This window comes from Canis aureus, chromosome 24, assembly GCF_053574225.1.
Source record: "Canis aureus isolate CA01 chromosome 24, VMU_Caureus_v.1.0, whole genome shotgun sequence".
Taxonomy (NCBI): Eukaryota; Metazoa; Chordata; class Mammalia; order Carnivora; family Canidae; genus Canis; species Canis aureus.
In genome coordinates, this window is record NC_135634.1 from 30,270,291 (window position 1) to 30,296,380 (window position 26,090).

At 45.9% G+C, this 26,090-nt stretch overlaps 1 protein-coding gene across 4 annotated transcripts; it reads right to left on the reverse strand.

Moving 5' to 3' along the window:
- Positions 1–609: 609 nt before the first annotated feature.
- On the reverse strand, positions 610–22,665 carry PNOC (prepronociceptin). 4 transcript variants are annotated; one of them, XM_077868716.1, is made up of 4 exons: positions 22,508–22,665; positions 12,377–12,534; positions 3,689–4,079; positions 610–1,050 (listed from the first exon to the last, which is right to left on the reverse strand). In XM_077868716.1, exons 2-4 carry the CDS (start codon positions 12,500–12,502, stop codon positions 965–967), a joined length of 603 nt encoding a protein of 200 aa, XP_077724842.1. In that variant the 5' UTR covers positions 12,503–12,534; positions 22,508–22,665; the 3' UTR covers positions 610–964. The 4 variants fall into 4 exon arrangements, with proteins under 4 accessions (XP_077724842.1, XP_077724843.1, XP_077724841.1 ...); XM_077868717.1 differs by lacking the exon at positions 22,508–22,665 and adding an exon at positions 22,235–22,337 and having other exon boundaries at positions 3,761–4,079; XM_077868715.1 differs by lacking the exon at positions 22,508–22,665 and adding an exon at positions 22,235–22,337.
- Between the last annotated feature and the right edge of the window lie 3,425 nt (positions 22,666–26,090).

Genomic DNA, 26,090 nt, shown 5'->3' on the forward strand with positions numbered 1-26,090 from the left:
GGGGGACAGCTATAGTTCTCCCTGGGTTCCAATAACGATCCCCCAGCATCCCAGAAGAGCTCCTTACCCCCTCATTGATTTCCCATCACCCGGTCTACACTGTAGATGTTTGACGCTCCTCAGTTACCCTGTCTGGGTGCACCATATGTTTCCCCGCCTAACTGACAGTTACACCTTAACATGCTTCATGCTAAATTGGAGATAAAAATGACACCAAGTGTGTCTAGGCTCTTCCGTTTTCCACGTGTCTCAATCCAGTGATCTGCAACCAGTAAGATCTGCATCACCTGGAATTTGTTAACAGTGTAAATCCTTCCTGAGTCAGAAACTGGAGGTGGAGACCAGCGAGCTGCCCCAAGGGTGCTGTTGACCGGGCGCTGGGAGGTTCTGAGCACCCTGCCCCCTCAGCCTGCTCATCCATTCACGCACTTGGATCTGGAGATGCAGTGCAATCAGGGTGTTTATGCTTATGTATTCTTGCCCGTCTTGTTTTATATAAAGCAGAGCCAGGTGCTTTTTGCCTCTGCTTCCCAAGAGAGGCAGCTCTGGTGGTGTGTCTGGAGTCTGGGCTTCTCGGTGACCTCACTTAAAAAACAGCCACCCAATGTATTAACCATTTGCTCAGTAGAAGTTTAATGGAGAAATATCTGTTTAAAACAATCAGTCAAAAAGAACAGCTCTTTTACAAACAAGTTATGGCAGTGACAAGTCAAAACCCCGGGCTTAATTTCCTGTTCCTTTGACCCACCCCTAGAAGAGGAGAGTGTGGAGTGAGGACGGATGGGGCCGTTTATATGTTAGCCAGAGGAATTACAAAAATACACTCTGATGTAGCAACAAGATTGTCATGAAACATGCCATGGGGGGGGGGAGGCGGGAAGGGACTGGGGGAGTGGGGAGAGAAAGACAACCAGACAGGGAGGTTCTCCACCCTGAGGGTGGAGACCTGAAGGCAGAGCTTGCCTCAGGGCCTTGGGAAGGAAGGAGTCCCGATTCCCAGCCGACAGGTCTGGGGCTGGAGACATGCTGTTTTGGGGATCACCTGGACACCTGGGGAGACAGAAATGATTAAAATGGCAAACACAGTATTTTCTTTGACCTTTGAATGCTATTTGCCCTGGTGACTGAGCAATAGAAGGGAGGCAATGGAAAACTTATCAACTGAATAAAGAGCCCCTGAAGCAGCAAGTAGAGTTCCCTAACTTCCTCCATACACCTGCTTTTTTCTGGCCTCAAGTCTATTGACAGGATTCACAGAATAATGGCTGGGACTTGAAAGGCAGAGCTGAGGCCTGGAGCCCAGAAGCAGCTCTCTTATCCTTGATGTTTGGAATCCAAGTGTAGTAATTCATTTTTTGAGGCTAAATAGTATCCTCATTTATGGCTCTTTTATATTGCAAGTGCTCTTTACACCTGATTTCACCAATTCCTCACCACGAATGAATCTGCTCACTTTCCACTGTCTAGAAAGATCAAGGTGTGGGGCAGAAGAGAGTAGAATAGGAACAGGGAAAGGGATAGGAGGCAGATACCCTTTGCACGGATCTTTCTAGGACTGGACTTGCATCTCAATGTCCCTCCTTCTCGACATCATTACACCTTCTAAATAGGGTTCTTTAACCCATTTCAGTGTCAGGAGGCCTCACTTCCTCCAGCCTTCCAAGTGGTGGTTGGTATTGGGTATCTCAGAAGTCCAGAACAGCCCTGGCAACAGGATTCCCCACAATGGAGACATCTGAGGCATGTGTAGGGCTGGTTGGGGTGTGTGTGGGTGAGTGAAGACAGGGTCTCAGCTGCCTGGTGTGGACTCGTAAGTACATATCCATATTAGAACTCAGCCACTGTGAATGTGTGCAAAAAGGAACCAGAGAGATGGCTGCAGAAAGAGGAAGGAGAACAATCAATAATATACTCAAATGAGCTGGTTAACATTTCCAGTGGTTCTCTCAAGAACTTTACATCTTGAGCAAAGCAGCAGACAAGCTAGTTACCAAGTTATGTTTCAGTGCCTCTCAGCTGGAAGCTTAATAGAAAACTAGTAAAGTCAATTGTCTGAATAGGGGCTCAAAAAATTTTTTTAAATAAATTGGTTTCTGCTAATGTGACTGATTTTATTTTTTATTTTCATTTTTTATTTTTAAAAAGATTTTTAAAAGTCATGAAAGACACACAGAGAGAGGCAGAGACATAGGCAGGCTCTCCGATGAGTAGGGAGCCCAATGCAGGACTCAATCCCAGGACCCGAGGATCACACCCTGAGCTGAAGGCAGACATTTAACCACTGAGCCACCCAGGTGCCCCTAATGTGACTGATTTTAAACTTTTTAGGAAAAGAAAATAGCTGTGGTTCAAAATTAGACAAGAGCCTCAGTGTCCCTTAAGAGCGACTTTAAGAAGAATAAATGTCTAAGATTGGAAAGAATTCAATCCATGCCACTTCTGAAAGATATGCTGTGTTAGGTACTATCAAATATGGCTTAGGAAGGAATAGGATCCTTGTTAAGGATCCAAAAGTATGACTTCAAAAACTGTGAGGGTTAATTCAGGGCCTTTAGAGATTAGTCATTCTGCTAAAAAGCACATGGCAGCCTTCTCCTCACAATTTAATACTTACGTCTGTATTTGGTAATGCATCTTCTACAACCAGCTTACCTGCAAAGAGCTATGTGGGCTGCCCCCATGCTGAAGTGTGGGTGCCAAAGATTAACAGTTGTATTAATATACTTTGAAAATGAGGATTATTAATGATCTGGCTACCTTTGACATATGGAGAGCAAAATAAAACAGCACATGTAGACTTTTTTAATCCCCCTAAATCAGGGAAAAGCCTCACTTGGGTAATGTTCGGGGGAATGTTTATGACCAATTGATTAGTTCTTTCTATTAGGGTAAGTTTCTACTGTTAACGAAGAGGTATGAGGCTCTGCAGATAATCAGATTCCCATATATGAATTAAGGCACATATGTTTGATGAGTAGAATTTTCTTAGATTTTCAGAAAAATTCCACTGTGCTAGTTTTCTACTCCACTAGAAGTTCTGTACAGGGTGACGGACCAAGGAAAGTGGAATTTGTAATGACTGGGCAATAAATTAGAGGGTTTGATGTTTATTATCTGATATGTATTATAGTACATGTAGAAGCATTCCCTTGGGCATAAGATGGCCCAGATTCTCTAAGCCTTGCTCAGTGATGATGATGAAGTAGGTCTAGCTATGGGTTCCTAGATAGTCTCTGAGGAAAGGTGAACTGAATGGTTACTATGGCAACTGGATAGGTAGATTGGTCCACTTAACTGTCCCCATAGTAACTGAGCTCCTGGAGAGTGATAGAGGAATTAGTTATCTTAACAGGCTACTATTATCCCCATGGTAACCAATCTCTAAATGGCAGTGGTCAGCCCTAAGGAACAATCTGAGGAAAATGTTTGCTCCCTTGAGAAAGGATAGGTAGGAGGCAGAGAGGTGAATATACCTTCCCTGCCTCCCAGGAGCTGAACACCTTGGGGAGGTCTGGGATGTGTGTGTGCATGTATCTGGGGGCTAATGTGCTTCCAGGCCCAGGAGAAAGGCTAAGACAGTTGGGTATATAAGGTTTCCTTTTGCCCCCAGCTCATTCGTGCCCAACTCACTCATGGGTTGAAGTGGACGGTGCAGCTGGGAGGGGCTCCCCTTCCGGCTACACATTACCATTCTGATGCAAGGTGCGCCGGCGCTGACTGGACTGCATGCTCAGGACCAGGTACTGCCTCATAAACTCACTGAACCGCTTTTGGTTGGCCAACTTCCGGGCTGACTTCCGGGCCCCAGTGAAGCCTCCAAATCTCTTCTGCAGCTGCTTCTGCTCTATCTCTCCAGCCTCATCCATGCCTGGCTCGGTCCCTTCCTGGGCTTGGATTAGGCTCCTGATGCGAGGCATGCGCTTCAGCTGCATCTCAGAGGTGTTTGGCTGGTGAAGGACAGTTGCCACGTGCTCTGGGTCAGCAGGGCTGAGCTGCCAGGAGCTCCTGGCCATGACCTTGGCGCATGGAGTCCAGAGAGGGCTGCTGAAGACCTTCCCTTCACACTCAAGGATGCACACCTGCAAAGATATAGGCAGGGTGGGGAGGGAGGGAGGGAGGGAGGAGGATTGGGAATGTCCATTAGTCCAAGGTGATGACATAAAGTCCTTCTATTGCATACAAAATCCACATTGGTACCAATGCAAGTGCTTCTGAAGCATCTCTTTTTTAGGTATCGTGTAGCAGTTTTACACATAATCACTCAGGTTTGTAGAATTTCAGAGTTGCAAAGACACAGAAAACTATCTGGCCAGAGAGGTGAGTTAATTTACCACAGGTATCACAGAAAGTCAGTGCGGAATGAGTGCCCCAAACCACACTCAGAGCACTAGCTGAGTTTTTGAAGCCAATACGACTCACGACTCACCCATAAAAAAGAATCTTATTTTGTTCTCTTCCCAGGCTTGGGAGAGATCAGTTTGGTTTAAGAAGCTGGGGATGTCAAAGCATGTACTTAAATCTGCATGTTGAGATGAACCCTGGTGTGGTTCATTTTTCATCCCACATATACTAGTTCTCACTTACCTGTGTCTCAGTTATAGGAAATGAGGGTCAAGACCCTTTGGAATGTAGACAGGTTGGAGTCGGGTTTAGGTGGGGAAGAGGGGCCATCAGATACCATCCAGTAGACCTGCCAGGGCTCGGGAACTTCTGCTGCTGCTCTGTCTCTCCAGGTGTCTTCCACTTCTAGTCTATACCAACACCCTGGTTGGTATAGGTTTCCATACCCTTCCTGACTTGTTCTGGCCTTGGCCATGCTTCCCACATTCCTATCTTTGTGCTTTTTGGAAGCATCTAACCTCCAACTTCTTTTACTATTTGCTGTCTTTGCTTCACCCCAAGTACTTCTCTGTGTTTCTGTCCTCCGCCAGATGAAAACCCCATTTCAACTTGACCTTGCCATCACAGTCACTGGGTAGCTGCGGAGCCCTTCATCAAACCTTGGAGCTCTTGCCTGGCTTACAGGGCATCAAGAGATACTGCTCTGTCTGGACAGCTGTGGGACATCAGAAGACTGGAGTGTGTGCCCAGTATCCCCTATCTGGGGAGCAAAAGCCTCCCCATAGTGTTCAGAGTGGCACAGATGTTAATGTAGGCAAGGTTTCCCACCGGATCCCTAAACAAGGATCCCTCCTTGTGCATGAAGCTAAATCACATACCTTATAGCCATCCCACTGAACTCGAAAAAATGGCTCCTCCAGTCCCGCTTCTCTGTGACCCTTTGCCACTCTTGACCCTGACCCTCTTTTGTCTCTGCCAAGCTTCTCCAAGATGTGGTCTGTACTCATGCCTCCATTTCCGCATCTTCCATTTTTGCCTCATCTCCTTGAAATCTGCTTTCTGCCCTCTTCTTCCACTAATTGCCCTCTCGAGGACCACCAGTGAATTCCCAGTCACCAGATCCACTTGGGCCTCATTGTCACAGACTATGATGCATTTGGCAGCACAGGCCACAGCCTCCTGAAAATTCTCTGACATTGCACTCACCTCTCAGACTCCTTCCTTCTGGGTTCCTAAGATTCTATCTTTAAGATTCTTCAAGATTCTTATCTCTCTTTACAATCTTCCCCTTGGTGACTGTTCATTTCTGTGATTTTGGTCATAACTTTCAGAGCATCCGAGGTCTATAGGTTCAGCGCCTGACATCCACTGAACTCCAGACACTTCTCTGATCCCTGTCTGGTATCACCATCAAAGTATCTAACTAGCACTTTAAATGCAAGTTGTTAAGAATTCCCTTCTGGGGCAGAGACTGCCAGTTGCTCATTCCATACCCATCTTGCCGCTTCCTTCCTAACAGAACACTTGTCTTCTTCCAGAAGGCCACATGTATGTTTCTCAAACTCCTTTTTAGCCAGAGGTGGCCAATGACATAAAAATGGAAGTGACAAGGTGGGGCTCCTGGGAAAGTAGGAGGCTGACTCATCAGGGGAGAGCATCCTTTCTTCCTTCTTTTTCCCCGTCCTCTAGCCTCCTGCTGGAACTCAATTGGCTGGAACTCAATTGGCTATCTTGAAGACATGAAGTGACTCAGAGGATGGAAGCCATGTGGGAGTGGCACCCATATACGGATAAAGTAGAAAGAGAAGGAGCCTGGGACATTGGCGATGTGGTAAAGCTGCCATACCAGCCCTGGATTATCTACCTCCCAACTTCTTTATGAGGAATCCCATCGCTGTCTTATTTAAGCCATTGTTACTTTAGGTCTTTCTTACTAGCAGGTGATATACCTTCTCTACCTTAAGTCTGCTCTTCTGCTTGGTCTGGGTGGGAATCCAAATAATCTCAAAATTATTTATTTATTTATTTATTTATTTATTTATTTATTTATTTATTTATTTAATTTATTTTAGAGAGAGGGGTTGGGAGGGGCAGGGAGAGTGGGAGAGAAGCAGCCTTTCCATTGAGCACAGCGCCTGAAGCCGAGGGGACTTGATCCCATGACCCTGAGATCACGACCTGAACTGGTGATCAAGAGTCGGACGCTCAACCAAGTGAGCCATCCAGGTGCCCCTCAACACTTTTAAAAAGACAGAATTCAAAAGCCAGTTAAATTCCTGAGGAATAGAACCAGGGATTAAAATGCACTTTTATAAAGATCAGGTAATTGTGAAACCTACCTGGGTTTGGAAACTGCAAACATAGTCCATGTTCACATGTTATGATGAGGTTTAGTAATTAATGTGTCCAAAACTCCACTGTTAGACAAGATATTACCTGAACGAGAACCCAAGACTTTCAATCCAGGATGTCTCCTATTCAATGAGCCCTGTGTGCTTGCAATACAAATTGGTGTAAATTAATACAAGAGTAAGAATCTTGCGAGACTAAAAGGTAAAGTTCTGATGGGAAAATTGCTAATTTTTGCTGGGCCAGAGAGAAGAAAGAGACAGTAGCCAGTGGGAGTGCCACTTATCTTCCCTGATAAGATTTCCAAGGTGCACCTTTTGCCAGGCCCCCCTGCTAGCCATAGGTAGTGACGGTGGCCCCTGCTGATATACAAGTCGTGAGCATATCTTTTCCATTTAGATTTTCCTCAGAGATGCTGATAGAACTATTATCATTAGTGCCAACTCAGCTGAGATACAAAGAGAAGCCACTTTTTCACATCCACAGAGTCACTGGGTATGAATGAATGGGAGCTTCCATAGTGGGGGGAGGGTAGACTTTAACACAGTGGTAGCTACAAACCCAAGTGCTCTTTAAGAATGGCTACTGGTTAAGGGTGCTTGGGTGGCTCAGTTGGTTAAGCATCTGCCTTCAGCTCAGGTCATGATCCCAGGGCCCTGGGATTGAGTTCTGCATCAGAGTCCTTGCTCAGCTGGGAATCTGCTACTTCCTCTGCCTCTGTCCCTCCTCCCAGCTTGTGCTCACTCTTTCTCTCTCACATAAATTTAAAAAACAAATCTTAAAAAAAAAGAATTGCTACTGGTTTGTTAGAATGCAGATTCTTAGCCTATACTCCTAGAGATGCTGATTTAGTATGTCAAGGGTAGGGCCCAGGAATCTGCATTTTTAGCCAATGCCCCGGTGATTCTGAGGCTGGACTGTATTTGAGAAATCCTGCTTTGGATCTTGCTTTGAGGAGGAAGGTGTCATCATGGAATATAGTGGTCGGAGAAAGGGTTACTTGGGTCTTTATTTAGCTGTTCCTGAAATACTTTGAAGAAAACCAGGCACAACCAACTTGTAGTACATTCTTTTCAGATCATCATCCCATTGAGTTATTATTCTATAGCCGTGGGTATCTAGTGGGGAGCAATTTTGTCCCCAGGGAACATTTGGAAATGTCTGGAGCCATTTTTGGTTGTCACATGGTGGGTGGGGAAGGGGGGGATGCTACTGCTATCCAATGAGTAAGGCCGGGATGCTGGTAAACATCCTACAATGCACAGACAGCCCCCCACTCCCACCCCATGACAAAGAATTATCCAGTCTACAATATCCATAGCGGTGAGTGTGAGGTATCCTACTCTATAGGGTCAAGAGGAAAGCAGGAAAGCATGGCTAGTACTGGGAAAGCCAGAAGTGTAAAATTTTGGAGATAACATGGAGTTGGAGCAGACTTGGTCCGCTCCTTACAGAATAGAACCCCAAATGCTTGTTGAACAGTTCTACACCATCCATTTACAAGAACAGGTGGAGGTTATTAAACCTAGAGGCTATGAGATCTTCTGGGAGCCCCTGGGTCGCTAAACCCAGATGGTAATTAGATTAGGTGTCAATCGGAGAAAATGCAGTTCTATGATCAAACCAGATGCATAGGCTGTACAGAGACTCAACATACTGTTAGATGAATTGGATACTGACAAAATCATCTCAACCCTTGATTTAGGAGAAAGTTTTGGGCAAATGTGAGGAATCCAAATTTGCAACAGCATTTGTAGCACCAGATGGGCATATGAGCTTAATGCCTAACACTCTGGTCTAAGGGACCCACCAGCCTCTTTCCAGAGATTGGTTAATGGACTATTAAGTGGAGCTGGACACATTTTCACAGCCTACACCGATGACATTGCTATATTAAGCCAGAGTGTGGATGAGCATCTGGAAAGTCTCAGACTGGTGCCAAATTCATCTGTAAAGCTGGGTTTAGAGGGAAACTGAGCAAAGGGCCATCTGGATGTCTGGGATCAAACATTAGGGAAATAGGCACATGAGCCCATTGGAAGGAAAAGAAGAGGCTCACTGAGATTGTCAAGTTTCTGCCACTAAAGAATCAAATCACTTTTGACCAAAACATTTAGGAGCTATTTGCTTTAGTAAGTTATGCTAGAATATGAGGACTAACATTAGTAGGGAAACATATAAATAGTGCAAGAGGAAAACATATTAGGAACTCTTACTGCAAATCAATCAGTAAGTTTTCATGTAATGAAGGTAGAAAGCACTAGAAGTTCATTTCTTTTGTTATTATTCAAGTTTCAGGAAGTTATAAATACATTTCCCCAGACCTTGAGGGTTGCCTTCTTCTTTGTCTCTAAAACAACTTGGTGAATCTAGTTTTTTTTTTTCTCTCTACATAAGCTTATGGGCTAAGTATCATTCATAATTAGGCAGAAGCCCAAGACATTGCAATGGGTTTGGGTGTGAGAGTCATTTACTGACCAAAACTACAGTCTTACACAAAGCCAGCCATCCTTGGACCATTGATCTAGAGTGAGAAATACAGAACTTCCTGATAAAGCCAAGGATTTAAAGTGTCCTGGGAATAGCTCAGAATTCCATAATTTAGTGGAGGGATTGGGAAGGTGATCCTTGCTGAAATATCTAAGTTCCCCCAGCTCCCATAATTCACAAAGTTGGGAAAGAGTTGCAAGATTTGGAAATGAGATGTGGTTGCCAACGTTCTAGGCATTTCATCAAACTTTAAAAAACAGGTGAAAAGTGAATACAAACTAGGAATAAAACAACCAGGCAGTCAGGTTCTCTGAGGGTCAGCAGGCACTTTGAAGGATTTCTCTTTCACTGTGAAGGTCTAACTGGTTATATTCTAACTTGTTTCCAAGAAGTATCAACTGGTGTTGTCTGGATCCCAGATATTTAAATGCTAGGGTGGAATGGAAACATGTTCCAGATTCTTTACTGGCTTTGAAAGATGCCAATGTGAAAACTCTGCAGCATTTGCACTGGATGGACCCATTAGGAGCCTAGGGGTCTAGCTGTCTTACAATTTCCATGGAACATGTTCATGGAGTACTGCTCTCTGCCATGCTCTGTGCTACACGATGGGGATCCTCAACACAATCAGAAAAGGACCCTTACACGTTATGGTAAAACACTGGCAGACACAAGTACCTGTCAGAACACAAAGGAGCGAGGTTGTGGCTCTACAGGGGGCAGGTGGAGAATCAGCATAGTGTTCTCATAGGTGAAATTTAATCTGAGTTTTGAAGTAGGAGTATTGGATGAAGGAGGAGGGAGAAGGCACAGGATGGTGGGGCAAGTTCTTGAAGCCTTGGGAAGGCCAAGAAGGGAAAGCGGGATTTTTAAGGAACTGTAAAAAGTGATTGAGGTGAGGAGTGTACCCTGGGGAGACATCTGCAGCCTGGGGAGAGCTGCAGGCCTGGGATCCAGGATGTCATCTCAGAAGGAGAGAGTATAGGAAGAGGAGAAGCCCCCGATCTTGGTGATCACTTGTGTTTACAGAGTGGGGAGAGGAACAGGAACCCAAGAGGACATAGAGAGTCTGAATGGAGAAGAGAACCAGGCAAGTTTATCAGGAGAGGATAAGGAGGACCTACAAATTGGTCCTGGACCTTGCTCGATGTGATGCAGTACAAAGGGGGCGAAGGCACAAGTGTAGATTACTTCCTGAGTGTACAAATATCTGTTCAAGTCCTAATGCTTTTTTTTTTTTTTTGAGTGGGAAATAACGGGTTACTTACCATGAAAGCTAGAGATTCCAGAATTGTGCATAACTTTCAGTCTTGTCTAGGCTACAAATTGAGAATTTAGCAGGATGGTGATTATCAGATTATCAGCTCATCACGGGTTTACAGGTAAACTACGTCGTCTGCTCTGTTTACTAAGATCAGGGGAAGGTGTTTTTTAGATAAACTTTAAACCTCTTTGTGCTGCACAACAAAGCTGTGGGCCTTCTATGTTTCAGCCAAACTCAGCTTTTTCAGGTCCTTAAATGACATTTCCCTCTGGGCAGAGGCATTTGCACATGTGCGCCTGGCCTCCCTCCACCATGGGGAACACTCTCCCTGCCTCTTCACTCCCACTTTTCAGGTCTCCTTAGATGCTTCTGATCTTCCAAAAGCCCGCTCTGTCTTTCTAGTCTAGTTTGGGGGCCACTGCTCTGGGCTTCCCTAGCACCCAATAATTAATCACTCCCTCTTGGGGGGATTGTGGGATCTTCTCTCCCACTGGTTGCAAACTCCATCCATCTGGTTACCTACCTTTGGATCCTTTGCCCAAGCCTTGGGCTCAGCATATAGTAAATGCTCAGAAAAACCACAACAGATCAATGAGAAGGATGGATAAACTTTGGATGGGTTACCTGGGGATGCTCTTCATGATGCAGTAGTTATTACTGTTCAGAAAACAGGTGTGGGGATAGGTTGGTTTTTGGGTCTGTAGGGGCTGTGTCCACTGATGGTTAGTGAGCTAACCCAATATGAATATATATTCCATATTTGTACACTTGCCTTAAGGAGCACTAGTTACTTTTGGTTGATTTTTAAAGATTGAGGAGTTTGAGGGGTGCCTGGGTGGCTCAGTCGGTTAAGCAGCTGACTTCTGATTTCAGCTTAGGTCATGATCTCAGGGTTCTGGGATGGAGCCCTGCATCAGGCTCCATGCTCAGTGGGGAGACTGTTTCAGGATTCTCTCCTTCTCCCTCTGCCTCTCCCCCCATTCTCTCTCAAATAAATAAATAAATAAACCTTAAAAAGATAAAGGTTGAGGGGTTTGGAATATGACACCTTTTCAAAGAAGTTTGACTACAAAGAAAAAATAATTGAGTTATATTGGGCTTAATAGAGGAATAACCATTCAGACTGCTATGAAAGCAGTTAAGAAAACAGTTTATTTAATGTAAAGAAATTTAATGCCAGATTTGCACCTCAAATTCAAAATTTAAAATATAAGGGAGCATTTAGGTATTTGTTGTAGAATTAACTTTAATACCAAAGATGGAGGGCAATGTACATGTTCAACAGGAGGACCATAGTTAAACAAATTATACTGTATTCATAGAAAGAAAGAACTTAAAATAATGTTAAATAACATGGGGAAATTATCCTGGTATAATATAACACCTGAAAAAACTAAAATTGTTTCTCTGACAGGTGGGATTAAGGGTAATTTTCTTTTTTTCAGACTTCTCTTAATTTGACAAATTCTCTAAGAGGAGTATGCATTATTTTAATAATGGGAATGAAATGGCGGCCCAGGCAGGCCTTTATCTGAATGTGAAAAAGTGGAAAGATGTCAGGGTTTGTACTTAGAAGATGTGAAGGCCCGTATTTGTTTCCTTTTTTTTTTTTTTTTAAGATTTTGTTGATTTATTCATGTGACACACACACACACACACACACACACAGAGGCAGAGACATAGGCAGAGGGAGAAGCAGACTCCCCTCCCCACAGGGAGCCCAATGTGGGACTTGATCCCAGGACCCTGGGATCATGACCTGAGCCAAGGGCAGATGCTCAACCACTGAGCCACTCAGGTGTCCCCTGCATCTGTTTCCTACTGACCACGTGACACCAGATGAGTCACCCGACCTCTGGGTAAGGCCCTAAGTTTCTCCTTCTGGGTCTGGAGGGAAGAAGGAGGAGAAGGCAGGGATGCTCCAGGACCTACCTCAAGGTTGAAGCTGTCAAGAGCTGGGCGGAGCTTCTCTCTGCAGGTCAGACAGTCCTTTTGGCAGCTTCCAGACACGCTGGAGAAGAGGCTGAGCAGCAGGAAGTCACAAAGGAGGATTTTCATGGTGCAGGAGCAGGAAGTAGGGTGCTAAAATGCTAAAACACAAGGAAGAGTGGGGGGGCAATTACACCAGCCATTCTGTGGGGGCCTCACACAGCGGATGCACTAGAGGTCACAGCACCAGAGCCTAAGATTTACCTCCAGGAGGGAGTGGGTTATCCAGGAAACAAGAGGCCTGCCTCCTGTCAGCCAGGTCTACCCTGCATGCCCGGGGTTGGGGGTCTGGGCTCCTAGGGAGAGCACCCTTGTGATTCTAGCCACCTAGCTGGTCTCAACAGGCAGGAGCACTTCCAGGGAGCTAAAGGCCTCACTTAGTCGCTTACCCATGTGTGACCGTACGATGATCTTGCCAAACTTCAGTTTTCACAGCTACAAAAGGGGTATAGTGGTACCTGTCTTGTCACAGGGCCGATGCAAAGAGATGAGATCCATAAGGGGAGTTTTGCACACGGCCTTGCAAGAGTGAGATTCATGAATGACTCATGGACTTTGTCTTGTCCTCCCTAGCCTTCCCTGTCTCAGCCAGGAATACCTGAGTCCCAGAATTTGCTCTTCCAGGAAGCCTCCACCAGGCTCCTTGTCTGCTTCCCGCACTAGGTGTGAGCTGGCTTCCTGAACACAGGGCCTATATGTTCACTGTGTTTAGTCCACACAAAACACAGGACCAGGTATGTGGAGTGGAGTGATTGAAAAATGAACAGAGACACGAAGATAATAGCTCCAGCTATTAGTTAGGTCAGCCGTTTATATTCTTTATGTAGGATTGCCTAAAAGGTGTGCAGTTTTTCCTGCTGCTCTTTAAATTTATCCGGCAATCAAGCCCCTGAATCAAAATGCTGTTTCCTTGGACTGCATCATTTTAAGTCCCTGTAGAAACATCTTTACTTGGAGGATTAAATGGAATAGGGAACAAGGGAAATTTCTGGCAATGTTGGGAAAGTTCTTGGCTGAGGTATAGGTCGCAGGGGTGTATACACTTGCTGAAACCCTGGGAATTGTACATTTAAATCCTGTGCATTTCACCGTACATAAATTTTAACTTCAACAAAGAGTCCAGTGTAGAAAAACAAAAATTATTGCTTTCTCATCAGACTATACTGAGAAAACGTATAAGCCTTGCTCTTCAAATGCGGTCTTCAGACCAATATTGGCATCATCTGGGATCTTTTTAGAAGTGCAAGATGTCAGGCCCTAAGCCAGAGCTACTGAATTTGGATCTACTTTTTAAGCAAGATTCTCAGGTGATCCAGACACATGCTAAAGTCTGAGAAGCCCTGCTAGAAGATGGATCTGGAATGAAGCAAGTCAATAAGAGAAGGAAGGGGATCCTGCAATTGAATTCACCCAATGGCCACATTGGGAGACTTTCCCAGTTCTTCTCCCGTGTCATCCAAGCATCTTATACTAAGAGGATGTCCACTAAAAGATGCTTAATCAGTGCTTGCTAAGTCAATGAGGTGATATATGAGATGGGTTTTGAATGAGTAATGGTTTGCCAAGAGGACACAGAAGAGGGCATCTGAGAGGCTCAGGAAACAGCCTTTGGAAAGACATGGAGGAGTTGGGACCACAGCCTGTGAGAGGTACCAAGGCCACTTGCCCACACTCCCTATGGGAAGCTCCCTGGAACTGGGTCTTGCTTGCCATCCAAAGGGTTTAAGCTTTACTCAACAGGTGATGGGGTGTCCAGGGCTAATGAACAATGAACAGAAACACCAGTACAAAGAAACATATTATATGCATTTTTTCTTCTCTATCCCAAAGGCCAGTGCCTTAGTTGAGACTTACTGCCTTGGCTATTGTGATGGCCTCCTAATTAGTCCACCTAATGATCTGGCTGCCCACCAAGCCATCTCCAAATCTGATGACATTACTTCATACTTAAAATGGATCTGTAACCCCAGTGGGACTTCGTACTGCTCCTGCCCACTTTTTCTAGCTTTGTCTCTTGTTGTTCACAGTGACATCTCTTCTGGTCGTAGGGAATCATGCAGTTCCCATTTCTATCCTGTCCTCAATGCCTTTGAATCTTGGCACATGCTCTTCCTTCTGTCCAGAATACCTGTCCCCAATTTATACTTCCTACGCACCTCAAAAATTATCCCCTCTGGGAAGTCATCTCCAAACCATGGTCTGAGTTAGATGAAACTCCTCTGTTTCTATGCCATCGTGAAGCAGCACATCACAGTGGGAAAGGAAGAGAGCCTCGGGGGCCTGTCAAACAGACATGACAGACCTGGGTCACAGAGCTCTGATTTGCATTTTCTCATCCGCTCATCACTACAGAATGACTAGGTTCAGATCCTATATCTGAAACTCAACTTCTCAGTTTCTCATCTGTAAAAATTGGACAATAATAGTGCCTATCTCATAGGGCGATGAATGTGGTAACGTTTCTAAGAAGTTAAAATGGCACCTGGCACATAACCAGTGCTATAAAAAAGCTTATAAAAGAAAAAAGCCAGCGCATAGCCTTCGCTTTATAATGCTATCATCATCTCTCACATGGCACTTATGACATTGTACTGTAAGCTTGGATTTCTATGGCTACTTGTCCCACTGGGCTGTGACTTCCTGAAGGGCTGAGACCATGTTATATGGTTCTCTGTATTTCTGGCCCCAAGCACAGAGTGAGGAGGCACTTAAGAGGTGCTCAGAATGTTTGATAAGAGGCAGAAGAGTATCTCTGGAGCATTATTCCTTCTTTTTAGCTAATGTAGAGTTGAAGAGCATCTAGGAGCATCTGCCTCACTGGGGTCTGAGAAGCTAATGGCACAGGAGCCACTTCTGGACTGTGTAACTGACAGCATGTCTGTTAGCTAATTGTTCAGTTCATGGGGGCAAGAGTGGGAATGGTGTCACTCCAGAGCAAGGCAAGACACCATCCTAAGCTGTAGCCCCATGCCTGCTCTGCTATGGTTGCAAAAGGCTGGGAGGCGTGGCTGGAATAGTGTCACGTGCTAAGTCTGCAGGTTAAATACGTGTTGGTGCACAAGCTATGGAAGCTCATCACACCGGTTCTTTTGAAGAGAAAATGTGTCCTTGAGTTCCAAACAGCCACCCCATAAGCACATGTCAAATTGAGGACTGCTCGAATATGCCTTTGTTTATTCTGAGACTTGCCTTTACATTTATTATTTTCTTAAATTTTAGTCCTTCTAGGGGCACCTGGGTGGCTCAGTGGTTGAGCAACTGCCTTCCCTTCAGGTCGTGATCCCTGGGTCCTGGGATCAAGTCCCACCTTGCGCTCCCCGCAGAAAACCTGATTCTCTATCTGCCTATATGTCTGTCTCTCTCTCTCTGTGTCTCTAATGAATGAATAAATGAAATCTTAAAAAAATTAATACATTTTCGTCCTAGTTGGGAGACGTTTTTTGTAGAATTTGTCCAGAACGGCATGGCTGTGCCCTCTATGGCCACATGGTGGCAGTAGCTGTATGTCACCAAGGAAAGAGAAGGCCGGCGGAGAGGGACGGGATCCTTCCTAATACACAACTGCCATACATAACGTTTGCATAGGCTGAGCTGATAAGTTGTGACAGATGTTAATGAAATGCTCTCCGGCTGAGGTTTTTCATGAACCTCATTAACTGTCGCTACTTGCACATTCAGGAAATGCCCGGTGGATTGATTGATGTTTGTTATCTCAAATTCTGGGTAAATGGGTTTTTAGGATGAGGTGAAGAAAGAAGATGAGCTCCTGGGACATTTAGCATGGAAAATGTATTTGATAGCCTTGCCGCATGTAAAATGTGAGCCGTCCTTGGTTTGGCACTTGGCAAATCTTATCATATGCACTTGGCATTAGCTTGCCCCCACCCCCCTGCTCCCCTCTGGGGTGGCCCACCATACACCTCTCTTACAGGCTCCAGCCTCCCTACCCTCTGTGTCCTACTCCTCGCTCTGAACAAGTAACTCCACCTATTATTTAAAACCCATAAAAAAAAATCCATACACGAAGCTATTTATTCTTTGCAATTCCAAGAGTCCTTAAAATGGGACCGACGCAGGTCTATCTCAAAGGTAGTGATATCTTAATGAGACCAAAATAAGTGAAAGCTCAAAATAAATCTAATTATCCTTACAGAGGGGACCATATTTTGAACTTTTTGGTACTCCTCACAACACCTAGCATCATTGTGTTCTAGGTTAAGTCAGATTTTGAACTGTACTGAAAAATCAATACTTTCATTTTTAAGAAATCTTAGCAACATCACTATGCTTTGTCTTGTAGCTCTGTGTATAAGTTAATGTCATGTAAGTGAAGGTGAGTAATTAGTTAATTCATGGATTTTATTTATTTATTTATTTATTTATTTATTTTCATGGATTATATTTATAAGTTTTATACTTTGTGTGATTTGGGGTGAGCTACTTTACCTGAGAGTGTTTGTCTTCTTCACTGCAAAAATGGGATCATGACAGGTGGTGGTTTTTGTTTATTGCAAGAATACTGACCCTCAGTAAATAAAACTGCCTGGAATATGTTTGAATTTTACCTGGCTTGTATTTCACTTGGTGAACCAAGCTTGGTTAACACTTCCGTGTGATGATGCTATCATCTGGACATCTCTTATTGAATAAAGGAATGTTTAATTACCTCTTATTTCAGTAATGACACCTTATAAATATAATTGTGCCTCGTTGTTTATGAAGATAAAATACCACTGTGTTTTAGTCTTAATCTATTTGCATGTAATCTTGCTTCCCAGGGCAATATAATTAGGTGCTTATCTGTTTGGAGGATTACGTATGAAGCTAAAAGTTAATTGAGTTTTGTCTTATGACCTATGAGAAAGGCTGTAATTTTGGTGCTTTTAGTGGAGAAGGGGAGGGGCAGCCTTTCTGTGAGAGCCACATACTTCTCTGTTCTTTTCATCAGCCACGTGTGTAGATATTCTTCTTTAGAGCTGACAAAATATTTTTATATTCATATACGACCCTATAACCAAGGATTAATAATATGTCTCTTTTTGAGAAGAATGTAAGTTCATAGGGGTTAAGCAACTTGCCTAAGATCATCCAGCTTATAAATAGCAGAGCCAGGACTTAAACTCAGATGTTTTGACGTCAAACTGTGTGTTCTGGGAAACTGTAAACTCTATATACTGCTTCTGCTTCAGAAGGGTTGGCCAATTCTGGTGGAATCTCACTGGGCCAGTCTCTATTTGTATTTGACAGTAATCACATTACCGCTATACTTAGAATACGATGTGCCAGGCGCTGTGTTAATCGATTTGTAAGCATTCATCCTATGGGGTAAGTGGTATTATCCCCATTTTACCATTGAGAAGACTGAGACTTGAAGGGAGTGCCAGAGGTGAGCCTCAGGCCCAGCTGATTTCCAGGCTCCTGCACTCACTAGGCCACTCAGTGATCTCAGCAGCTGTCTCTGGGTAGGTGAATTCATTCTAAGGATTACCCCCTGCCCTTTTATTAAGATTTTATTTATTTATTCATGAGAGGCAGAGACATAGGCAGAGGGAGAAGCAGGCTCCCCCTGGGACTTGATCCCAGGACCTGAACCACTGAGCCACCAAGGTGTCCCTAAGAACTCCCTTTTATCCCGACTCTGGGCTTCCCCTCTCTGATTGCAATGTCCTTATTGTTGTCTCTCTTTCATAGAGAAATTTTTCATTGCCCACAGGCATGGGGGTTTGTCTTCTGCATGCCTCACTCTTTGACCCCTTGTAGGCAGAGGACTCCTCCACTGGATTTTGCTTGTTCACCAGCTGTTACTAAGAGAGCCTCCTTTAGTGGCTTATCATCCTCTCACCAATATGCTCATGTTCAAGAAGGTCCTTCTTCTGCTCTAAATTTCCACCTGGAAGGAGGAAATGAGCAGAGAGAGGAGGTGGAGGGCAAAGCAGGTCCCCCACCCCAGCGTGCCTGGTGCTGGTGAACAATGAATGAGCAAGAGCCCTGTGCTTAGAAACGAGAGTCCTGGATTCCAGCCTTGGCTCTCTTGTTACCTGTGGGATCTGGAGCAAATCTCTTTCTTTCTCTGGGCCTCAGTTTCTCCTTCTCCAGAAAGAGTCAGTTAGGTTAGATGGTTAATATTTTTTATTTTATAAGTGGCCATATATTTGGGCTCTTCTAATAAGGAGAAGCAAGAAGGAAGGAGGGAAGGACGAGGGAAGATGAGGGTTTCATGAGGAAGCAGCTTCAGGGCAGCACAGAACAGAGGCCGAACAGCCCAGCTCCAGCTCAGGAGAGGGCTGGGAGGGGGCGACAGACATATTCCCTGTCAGGGCTGCCAGGAAGTTGGAAAGGTATCACTCTGAACTTTGATTTTCCGGATTCTGACCCATAGTTCCACAGATGCTGTCAAAATAAGTGGATTTTTAAAAGCTTTCATTTACTTTTATATTAAAATTACCTAATGTTCTTTCAAAAATATTAGAAAGTACATGTAAGCAAAAGGGCTATGAATCTAGACCAATAACCTTCAAACTTCTTTAGTTTTTTTTTTTCCAAACTTCTTTAGTTTTATATCTCCAGCAATCAAACCGTTTTAAGCAGACATTCCCAATTGACCTATAAGCTAGGTACATTATAAAGCCCACTAAAGGGCAAATTAAGAAAGATAATATAAAAAGCAAGACTTCAGTTTCCCAAAGCCCAGTGGATTGTGGGGCACACACCCCTTTTGGAGACCACTGGCCTAAACTCATTGCTGTTCAGCTACATTGATGTGAGTTGCTACAAAGCCGAGGACATTCTGACAGTCTTCTCTGGCACAAAGCACTACGGGATCCTATCAGAATGTCAAACACGTTTCTTGGCTGGATGAATGAAATGATGAATGGGGATGGGGGGTGGAGAGAGAGCACAGGCCCAGTGTGGGAAGAGGAGAGCTTGGCTGTACGGTGATTCACTGACATTTTCACCAAGACTTAGACTTCTTGGAAGCAAGCTTTACACTTCGCCTGCCAAGCCAGGCCCTTCAGAGCTGGCAACACTTGTTTCTGCAATGCTGAGGGAGCAGCTAATATTTGAAAGTCAAGACTGAATGTGATTGTAGCTGGTCTAGGGAGATGCCCAGAAAATTGGCTTGCCCCTCAAATTGACATGCCCCAAATCTCAAGGTTTGTGGCCAGTAGGAAACCTTCATGTTAGGTACTGGGAGCACCTACAGGCATTTAAATAAAAGCGTTTAGAAAACCCAGTTTGCGTAATGAGTTGTCAGCCATTGAAGCCACTGCAAGATGCTGTCACAAGGACTCCTGTTTTCTGAGAAGGGCCCATCCCCTTCCTAGGATGTCTGATGAGTAGCTCCACCCAGACAAGGGAAGGGTAGATTGCAAAGTTTCCATCTCAGGCTTCAGGAGCTGTGGGTCCATGGGGTGGGGCTCCCTGAGCTCTGTTGATAAAAGCATAGAACACTCACCCTAAACCTCACATCTCTACTGTGTGTGTGGGGGGGGGGGGAGCGTGTGTTAGCATGAAACAAGCATGTAGACAAGCTTAGCTCACTTCCGGGCAATGAGGATTTCAATAAAGGTTAATTCCCTTGCCGTCCTTTTGGGCTTTGTCCTGGGAGCCACCTCCCTCTCCGAAGCCCTCCACCCATCCCAATCCTACCTCCTTGCCCGCTCAGTCTGAATCCCTGGAATCTCTGGAGCAAGTGCTCCTTCTTCCAAATTCCTCCAGCACTTGCTGTGTGGACCACACAATTTAGGACTTAATTACCCCCAGCCTTGCATCCGTTCTCTAATTGTTTCACTGTGTTTGCATTGTCCTACCCCCACCCCCATTAGTTGGCGAGCCCCCCTGGCCCCAGAGAGTGGTGTGCAGAAGCTGGGAAGGCTGGGCTTGGTCCTCACAGGGCCTGGTCCAGTTCAGTCCCTAACACGGTATTTAGCTGAGCTCTCAGCTTCAGTTTCGCAACGTGGAGACGATGACACCAGCTCACGGGGCTGTTGCTGGGGACAATGGGTGTGAAATCGTGAAGATGTAAATCGTTGTGCGAACATAAAGGACTGTTATTATCACCTCTGTTGGATCCACCAGAGCCCCCACATGCCTCCCCTGCCTGATGGAGTGTAGATGATAAATACCTGATTGATGGAATACAGAATGGCTTTGTGACAGCTCCCGTCACAGGCTCCAGAGAGCACGGGGTAGAGCCTAATCCTGCAATTACTCCCTTCATTGACAATGCAAAATCTCCTGCATTCTCTAAATCCCCCGAGTACCCTCAGCCCTCAGCTGATAAAGCAGAGGCTGCTGCCTCGTGGAGAACAGAACAGCACCCCCCAGCAACCCGGAGCTGGACCGCACACAGTGCCCTCGACGGGGCAGCACACATGGCCTAGGGAAGGAAGCTGCTCCTTTTACTGACGTGGTGGGTAAGGACAGTCTTTCCAGGCACCCTCGCCCACAGAGGACTCCGCAAGCCCAAAGGAACACTAATCCTTCCTGTTAAAGGTATCGCAGCATCAGTGGAAGTGTATTGAATATTTCCCTGCCTCACTTTGTAAATGTGAAAAAGGAGTGTGCGTGCAGCAGCCACCCACAGGCAATGAGAAAGAACAGCAATTTCTTTGGGAGGTTTTGATAAGAAGCCAGGCAGTTACTTTCCCCCATCTATGTTGAGAACTCTGGTTTAGGCTTGCTGGCAAATGCCATGCAAAGCTCATCTTTTGTGAGTCTGCCGAACAATGTTATTGGTTATAATTGGGGCAATTATGGGCTGCTCGAGGAAGCGAAACACAGATGTTTAAGCCCGGGATCAGGGTATTCAAGTCCAAGCAGCTTGCTTTAAATAGTCCATTTCCCGAATCATCCTGCTTTACTTGAAATTCCCCCAGAACTTACCCATGTTCAGAGTGAGATGGGGGGAGGAGGGGATGGATAATAAAGGGAGGGGAAACGACACATGCAGAAAGTGACAGAGAGAGAGAGAGAGAGAGAGAGAGAGAGAGGGAGGGAGAGAGATGGATGCACAAAGGAGACAGAAAAGGAGGCTGAGAAAGAGCGAGAGTTTGGATGACTTCTGAACGTCATATTCAGCAGGACCTAGCAGAGACCTTTAAGTGGGAGAGATGGGCAGGAGGAGAAACATGCAGAGGAAGAGAAGAAACCCCCAGATAATTCAGGGGCTGGGAGCCCAAGGTCAGCCCTGCAGAAATCTACGTGGGTTTCGCACACCGTGGCCGCGATCAGCACCGGTCGAGCATAACGCCCCGGGTCCCACGTCATTACTGGCAATTTCTATTCAGTGCATCAGGGAGAAGGGTTCCCTCAGGACGGAGAAACCCAAATCCAAATCAAGTTCAGAGGTATGTTGAAAACCAGCCCGAACACACTCGGAGGGAAGGAAAGAAAGGAAGTCAGCCACAGAGAGAAATCATTCACCAGGGTGCCCCGAAAGGCCAGCCCCCTGCCCCGGTGCCTGCTCCCCCGCTAATCTCACGCCTGCATCCACCTCTTCTCAACAGAGAACAACGACATAGTGGGGGCCGCATCTGGGGAATCAAAACTTTTTCTCATTTCCAAGTTCAGCTCTTTCTTCTTCTGCAGCTCTCTTCAGGATGAAAACCTCAGCCCTCGCCTCCCACCCCCTATGTGAGCACTGAAAGTAAGATGAATGGAGAAATAATTTTGCAGGAGGCCAGCAGCATCCACCCTGGACAAAGGAGACAGGGTGAGGGGAGAGCCCCTGGCTGCTGTGTTCCTTCCCCGGCCTCTCAGCTGTGCATCCGGGGCTGGGGTTCGCATGCAGTTGCCTACCTGAGAGCTGTCAGTAGCCCGGCTCCCTCGGATGTGAGGCTCAGTCCGCCGTACCAGCCACACCAGCATATATATAGCCTCCCCCCACCCCCCCACGCACAGCCCTCCCCTTCCCTGCCCACCTCGATGACACATACACACGCTGACCCCCTTCATCAAGCGAACAGCAGAACCTACAATCCTCCCTGGCTGCTCCCCGCCCCCCTGGCTCTGAGCTCAGACCTGTGACACCCCAACCGCCCCCCCATCCATCCATTCTCGAGCCTGCTTTACCTGGACTCTGTTCAGCCAGGATCCCACAGCTGCCTTCTCTTTGCTTCCAGAGGCACGGTGAGCACTGATGGGGAGCTCTGGGAGGAGAAAAAGACTCCTGGTGACAGCAACGAAGCAGACCCCAATCCCGGAGTCTCCTTGAACAACCTCTTTTTTTTTTGCCTGAAGAGTAAGGAAGAGGAAGCGGGCAGAAGGAGGGGAATCTCACGCCAAGCTCCCACCGGCACAGAGAAGCCCAGAGCCGAGCTAAAGCCAAGCCCCCGCTCTTGTCACTGCCCCACAGGCAGCAACAGCTAGGCCACTCAAGAGAGTGGCTCTGACCTGCCACGGGTCAGGTCCGGGGGCATTTTCACAGGTGCCCACAGCAGGGCACAATGTAAGATGCTGAGCCCTTACTCTCAGAATGAAGTGTCTGAAACTCTGGCTCTACTGTCACAGCAAGTTACTGCTCTTCGAGAACCTCAGGTCCTCCTTCTGTGAAATGGGTATGGTACCTCCTGAGTAGAAAAACGAGATTCCATTTGCATTTGGAACACAGGAGACCCTTAATAAATGTGTTCTGCAACCCCCTCATCCATTTCACATTAAATAACACCCACCGAATCTAAAAATCCCCTGTCAACATCTAGTGTCACAGCAGAGTACTTTCAAAGCTGATGCCGAACCTTAGGGTGTCACCCCCCAAGGGCCTTGGAGTGTCAGAAGCTGTGGAAGATGCCTCCACTGCTCAGTGTGGAGCCTCCTTCCCTTGCCCATGGGGAAGTGGTTCACGGTCAGCCCAGGCAGGCAAGGTTTCAATCCCCAGCGTCCTGTGCATCCCTCCTCCTCTCTTTGCCCTGCACATATCGCAACATGACCTCCTCCTTTGTCCTCCCATGAAGATGCAAAAATGTTCCAGAATCCCGATTTGAGCCTATGTTGTGCTGGGCCCTCTCATGTGGCAAGTCTGGCCCTCCCGTGGACCTGGGAATGGCGGTGAAAAATGAAAGAAAGCATCTGCTTTGACTGCTAATGGCATGGTGTTTTTCTTTTTTTCTGGGAGGAGGAGCTGATGGAAATGTTCTGGAATTAGATAGTGCTGAGGGTTGCACAGCATAGTGGATATACTAAAAGCCACTGAATTCTATCCTTTAAAATAGTGAGTTTTATGTTATGTAAATTACATCTCAATAAAAAAACTAGAAAGCAAGCAAGTAAGCACCTGCCTCGAGTGAAGAGCAACAAGTTCTAAGAATAAAACTTCCCTTTCATTCGTATTCAACGGCAAAAGGGTCCAGGAGACCAACATATCCATGATTTTCCACTTAGATCTAGATTGCTAGAAACTTACACTTTGTTACTACAGGTCAAAGCCCCCAGTAGGAACTGAGAAATTAGCATGACCTGTAGTCACTTTTGCATCCTGCCCTATGTGGGGATCCTAGGCCTGGAGCTTGATTTCACTCATCCTGGGCCAGATGTTCTCGGTTGCCTCCCTGATACCCGTTCCTCTGTTCTTCTTTTCTAAACAGTACCCTTGAATTTATTCCAGGGGGCAATGTGCTGTGCTAAAAGGCCACATTTCCCAACCTTCCTTGCAGCTAGGGGTAGCCAATGAGAATCAAGCTGCTAGTCATTGGGTGGGGCTTCCAAGAAATCTCTTCTAAAGGGGGCTGGTGCAACCAGAAAAATCCTCTTCTCTATGCTCTTTCCTTCCTGCCTGGAACATGGATATGACAGCTGGGGCTCTAGTAGCTATCTTGGGTCATCAGACAACTTTGAGGGTGAAAGCCATAGACTAAAGATGATGAAGCATAGAGACAGAAGGATTCTGGGTCCCTCATGAAAAATATGAAAATGCCACACCAATCCTGGATTTCCAACCTCCAACTTATTTTTAAGAGAGAAAAACCTCAGGTATTTAATTTCAAATATCAGTCAGGGTTCAGTTAGCTGTTGCTGCATAATAAACCACACCAAAGCCAGAGGCTTAAACACCAAATCTTTTATTTGGCTTGTGATACTGCAAATTGGCAATATCAGGCTGGGGTCAGCAGGGAGATTCTTTTGGCTCAGTTTGGCTTCCTCGTGAATCTGCAGTCAGCTACGTGTTGGCTTCAAGAAGTTGGCTGCTGTCACCTGGGGGCCCTTGGTTCTCCTGCATGTGTCTTATCCTTCACATGTCTCTTATATCCCTTCAACAGGCTGGTCTGGCATGGTCTCCTAGCAAGGCTGAGGTGCAAGCGCAAGCAAGTACAATCAAGCAGGGAAACAAGCCGAATCAGGTATCCCTGGAGGCCCAAGTTCGGAACTGGTGCTCCATTGCTTTTGCTGCATTTACTGGCTTAAGGCAGTCACGAGGGCAGTCCAGAGTCAGGTTGGGTGGAGATTACAAAGTCACAGGACAAAGCAGGTGGCTAGAGAGAGGCCATTCCCTGGAGCCATTGATACTTTTCTTTCTTTTAAAAATTTATCTGAGAAAGAGAAAAGGAATGGGGCGGTGAGGGGGGAGAATGGCAGAGCAAGAGGGAGAAGCAGACTCCCTGCTGAGCAGGGAGCCCAACATGGGGTTTGACCTAGGACCCCAAGAATCATGACCTGAGTCAAAGGCAGATGCTTAACCGACGTAGCCATCCAGGCACCCCTGAGCCATTTGTAACTTTAATCTACCAAGTTTTGCTTAAGCCGATTTGGATTTTTTGTTACATCCAGTAAGAAAATCATCTTAAATGAGATACCCACCTTGGAGCACCTAATCGTTCCCAGAGTGTTTGGTAGCCAACTGCTTTAATCCCCATGCAGCTGAGGTAAAGAAAAAGCAAGACAGAAGTCACAACTTCTCTGAACTTTTCTTTCTTTAGTCATCAAATGAAAGAGTTGAGCCAAATGACCTGGACGTTCTCTTCGGGGTAAATAAAGCTATGGATTCGGATTCAGATGGGCTGTCTCCTATAATGCCTGGAGGGGAAGGGCAGGGATGAATCTAGGAAGGGGCTTTATAACCAATTGCTGTTTGGGGGTAGAAGAACCTTGCCTCTTGGAACAGCCAGAGCGAATTAGAAAGGGTGCAAATTGCCTGGTACTTGGAAGGCTTTCTCCTGGGCACTTTGCCCCTGAATCAGCATGTCCAGGTCTGCGGGCTTCCCTCGCTGTGATAACTGGTCCTAGGGAAGCAAGCTGCCCTCTGTTCTTTTTTTTTTTTTTTTTAAGATTTTATTTATTTATTAATTAGAGACAGAGGCAGAGACACAGGCAGAGGGAGAAGCAGGCTCCATGCAGGGAGCCCGACATGGGACTCGATCCTGGGTCTCCAGGACCAGGCCCTGGGCTGAAGGCGGCACTAAACTGCTGAGCCACCAGGGTTGCCCGCTGCCCTCTGTTCTTCTGACAGTATACATTAATTAAAATCCTTGAGGAGGAAAGTCACATAGCCTATTTCTAGTGATTAGGGGGTGATGGTTGTTCACTTCTGCTCATACCAGCTTGCCATCCTCTTGCAGTGAAGACACCCAATCTAATTCTACAAGAATTAGACTCTATTCCATTCAGATGGGTACATTTTGAGGCAGCTTTAGAAGCTCTTAAAACAGGGGTGCCTGGGTAC

Coding starts and splice junctions, on each gene's coding strand:
- PNOC (XM_077868716.1), bottom strand. CDS start 12,502: ATGAAAATCCTCCTTTGTGACTTCCTGCTGCTCAGCCTCTTCTCCAGC. Junction 4,080..12,376: donor TTGACAGCTTCAACCTTGAG/GTAGGTCCTGGA, acceptor ATATCTTTGCAG/GTGTGCATCCTTGAGTGTGA. Junction 1,051..3,688: donor GCGCACCTTGCATCAGAATG/GTAATGTGTAGC, acceptor CTGTCTCCCCAG/GTGTCCAGGTGATCCCCAAA.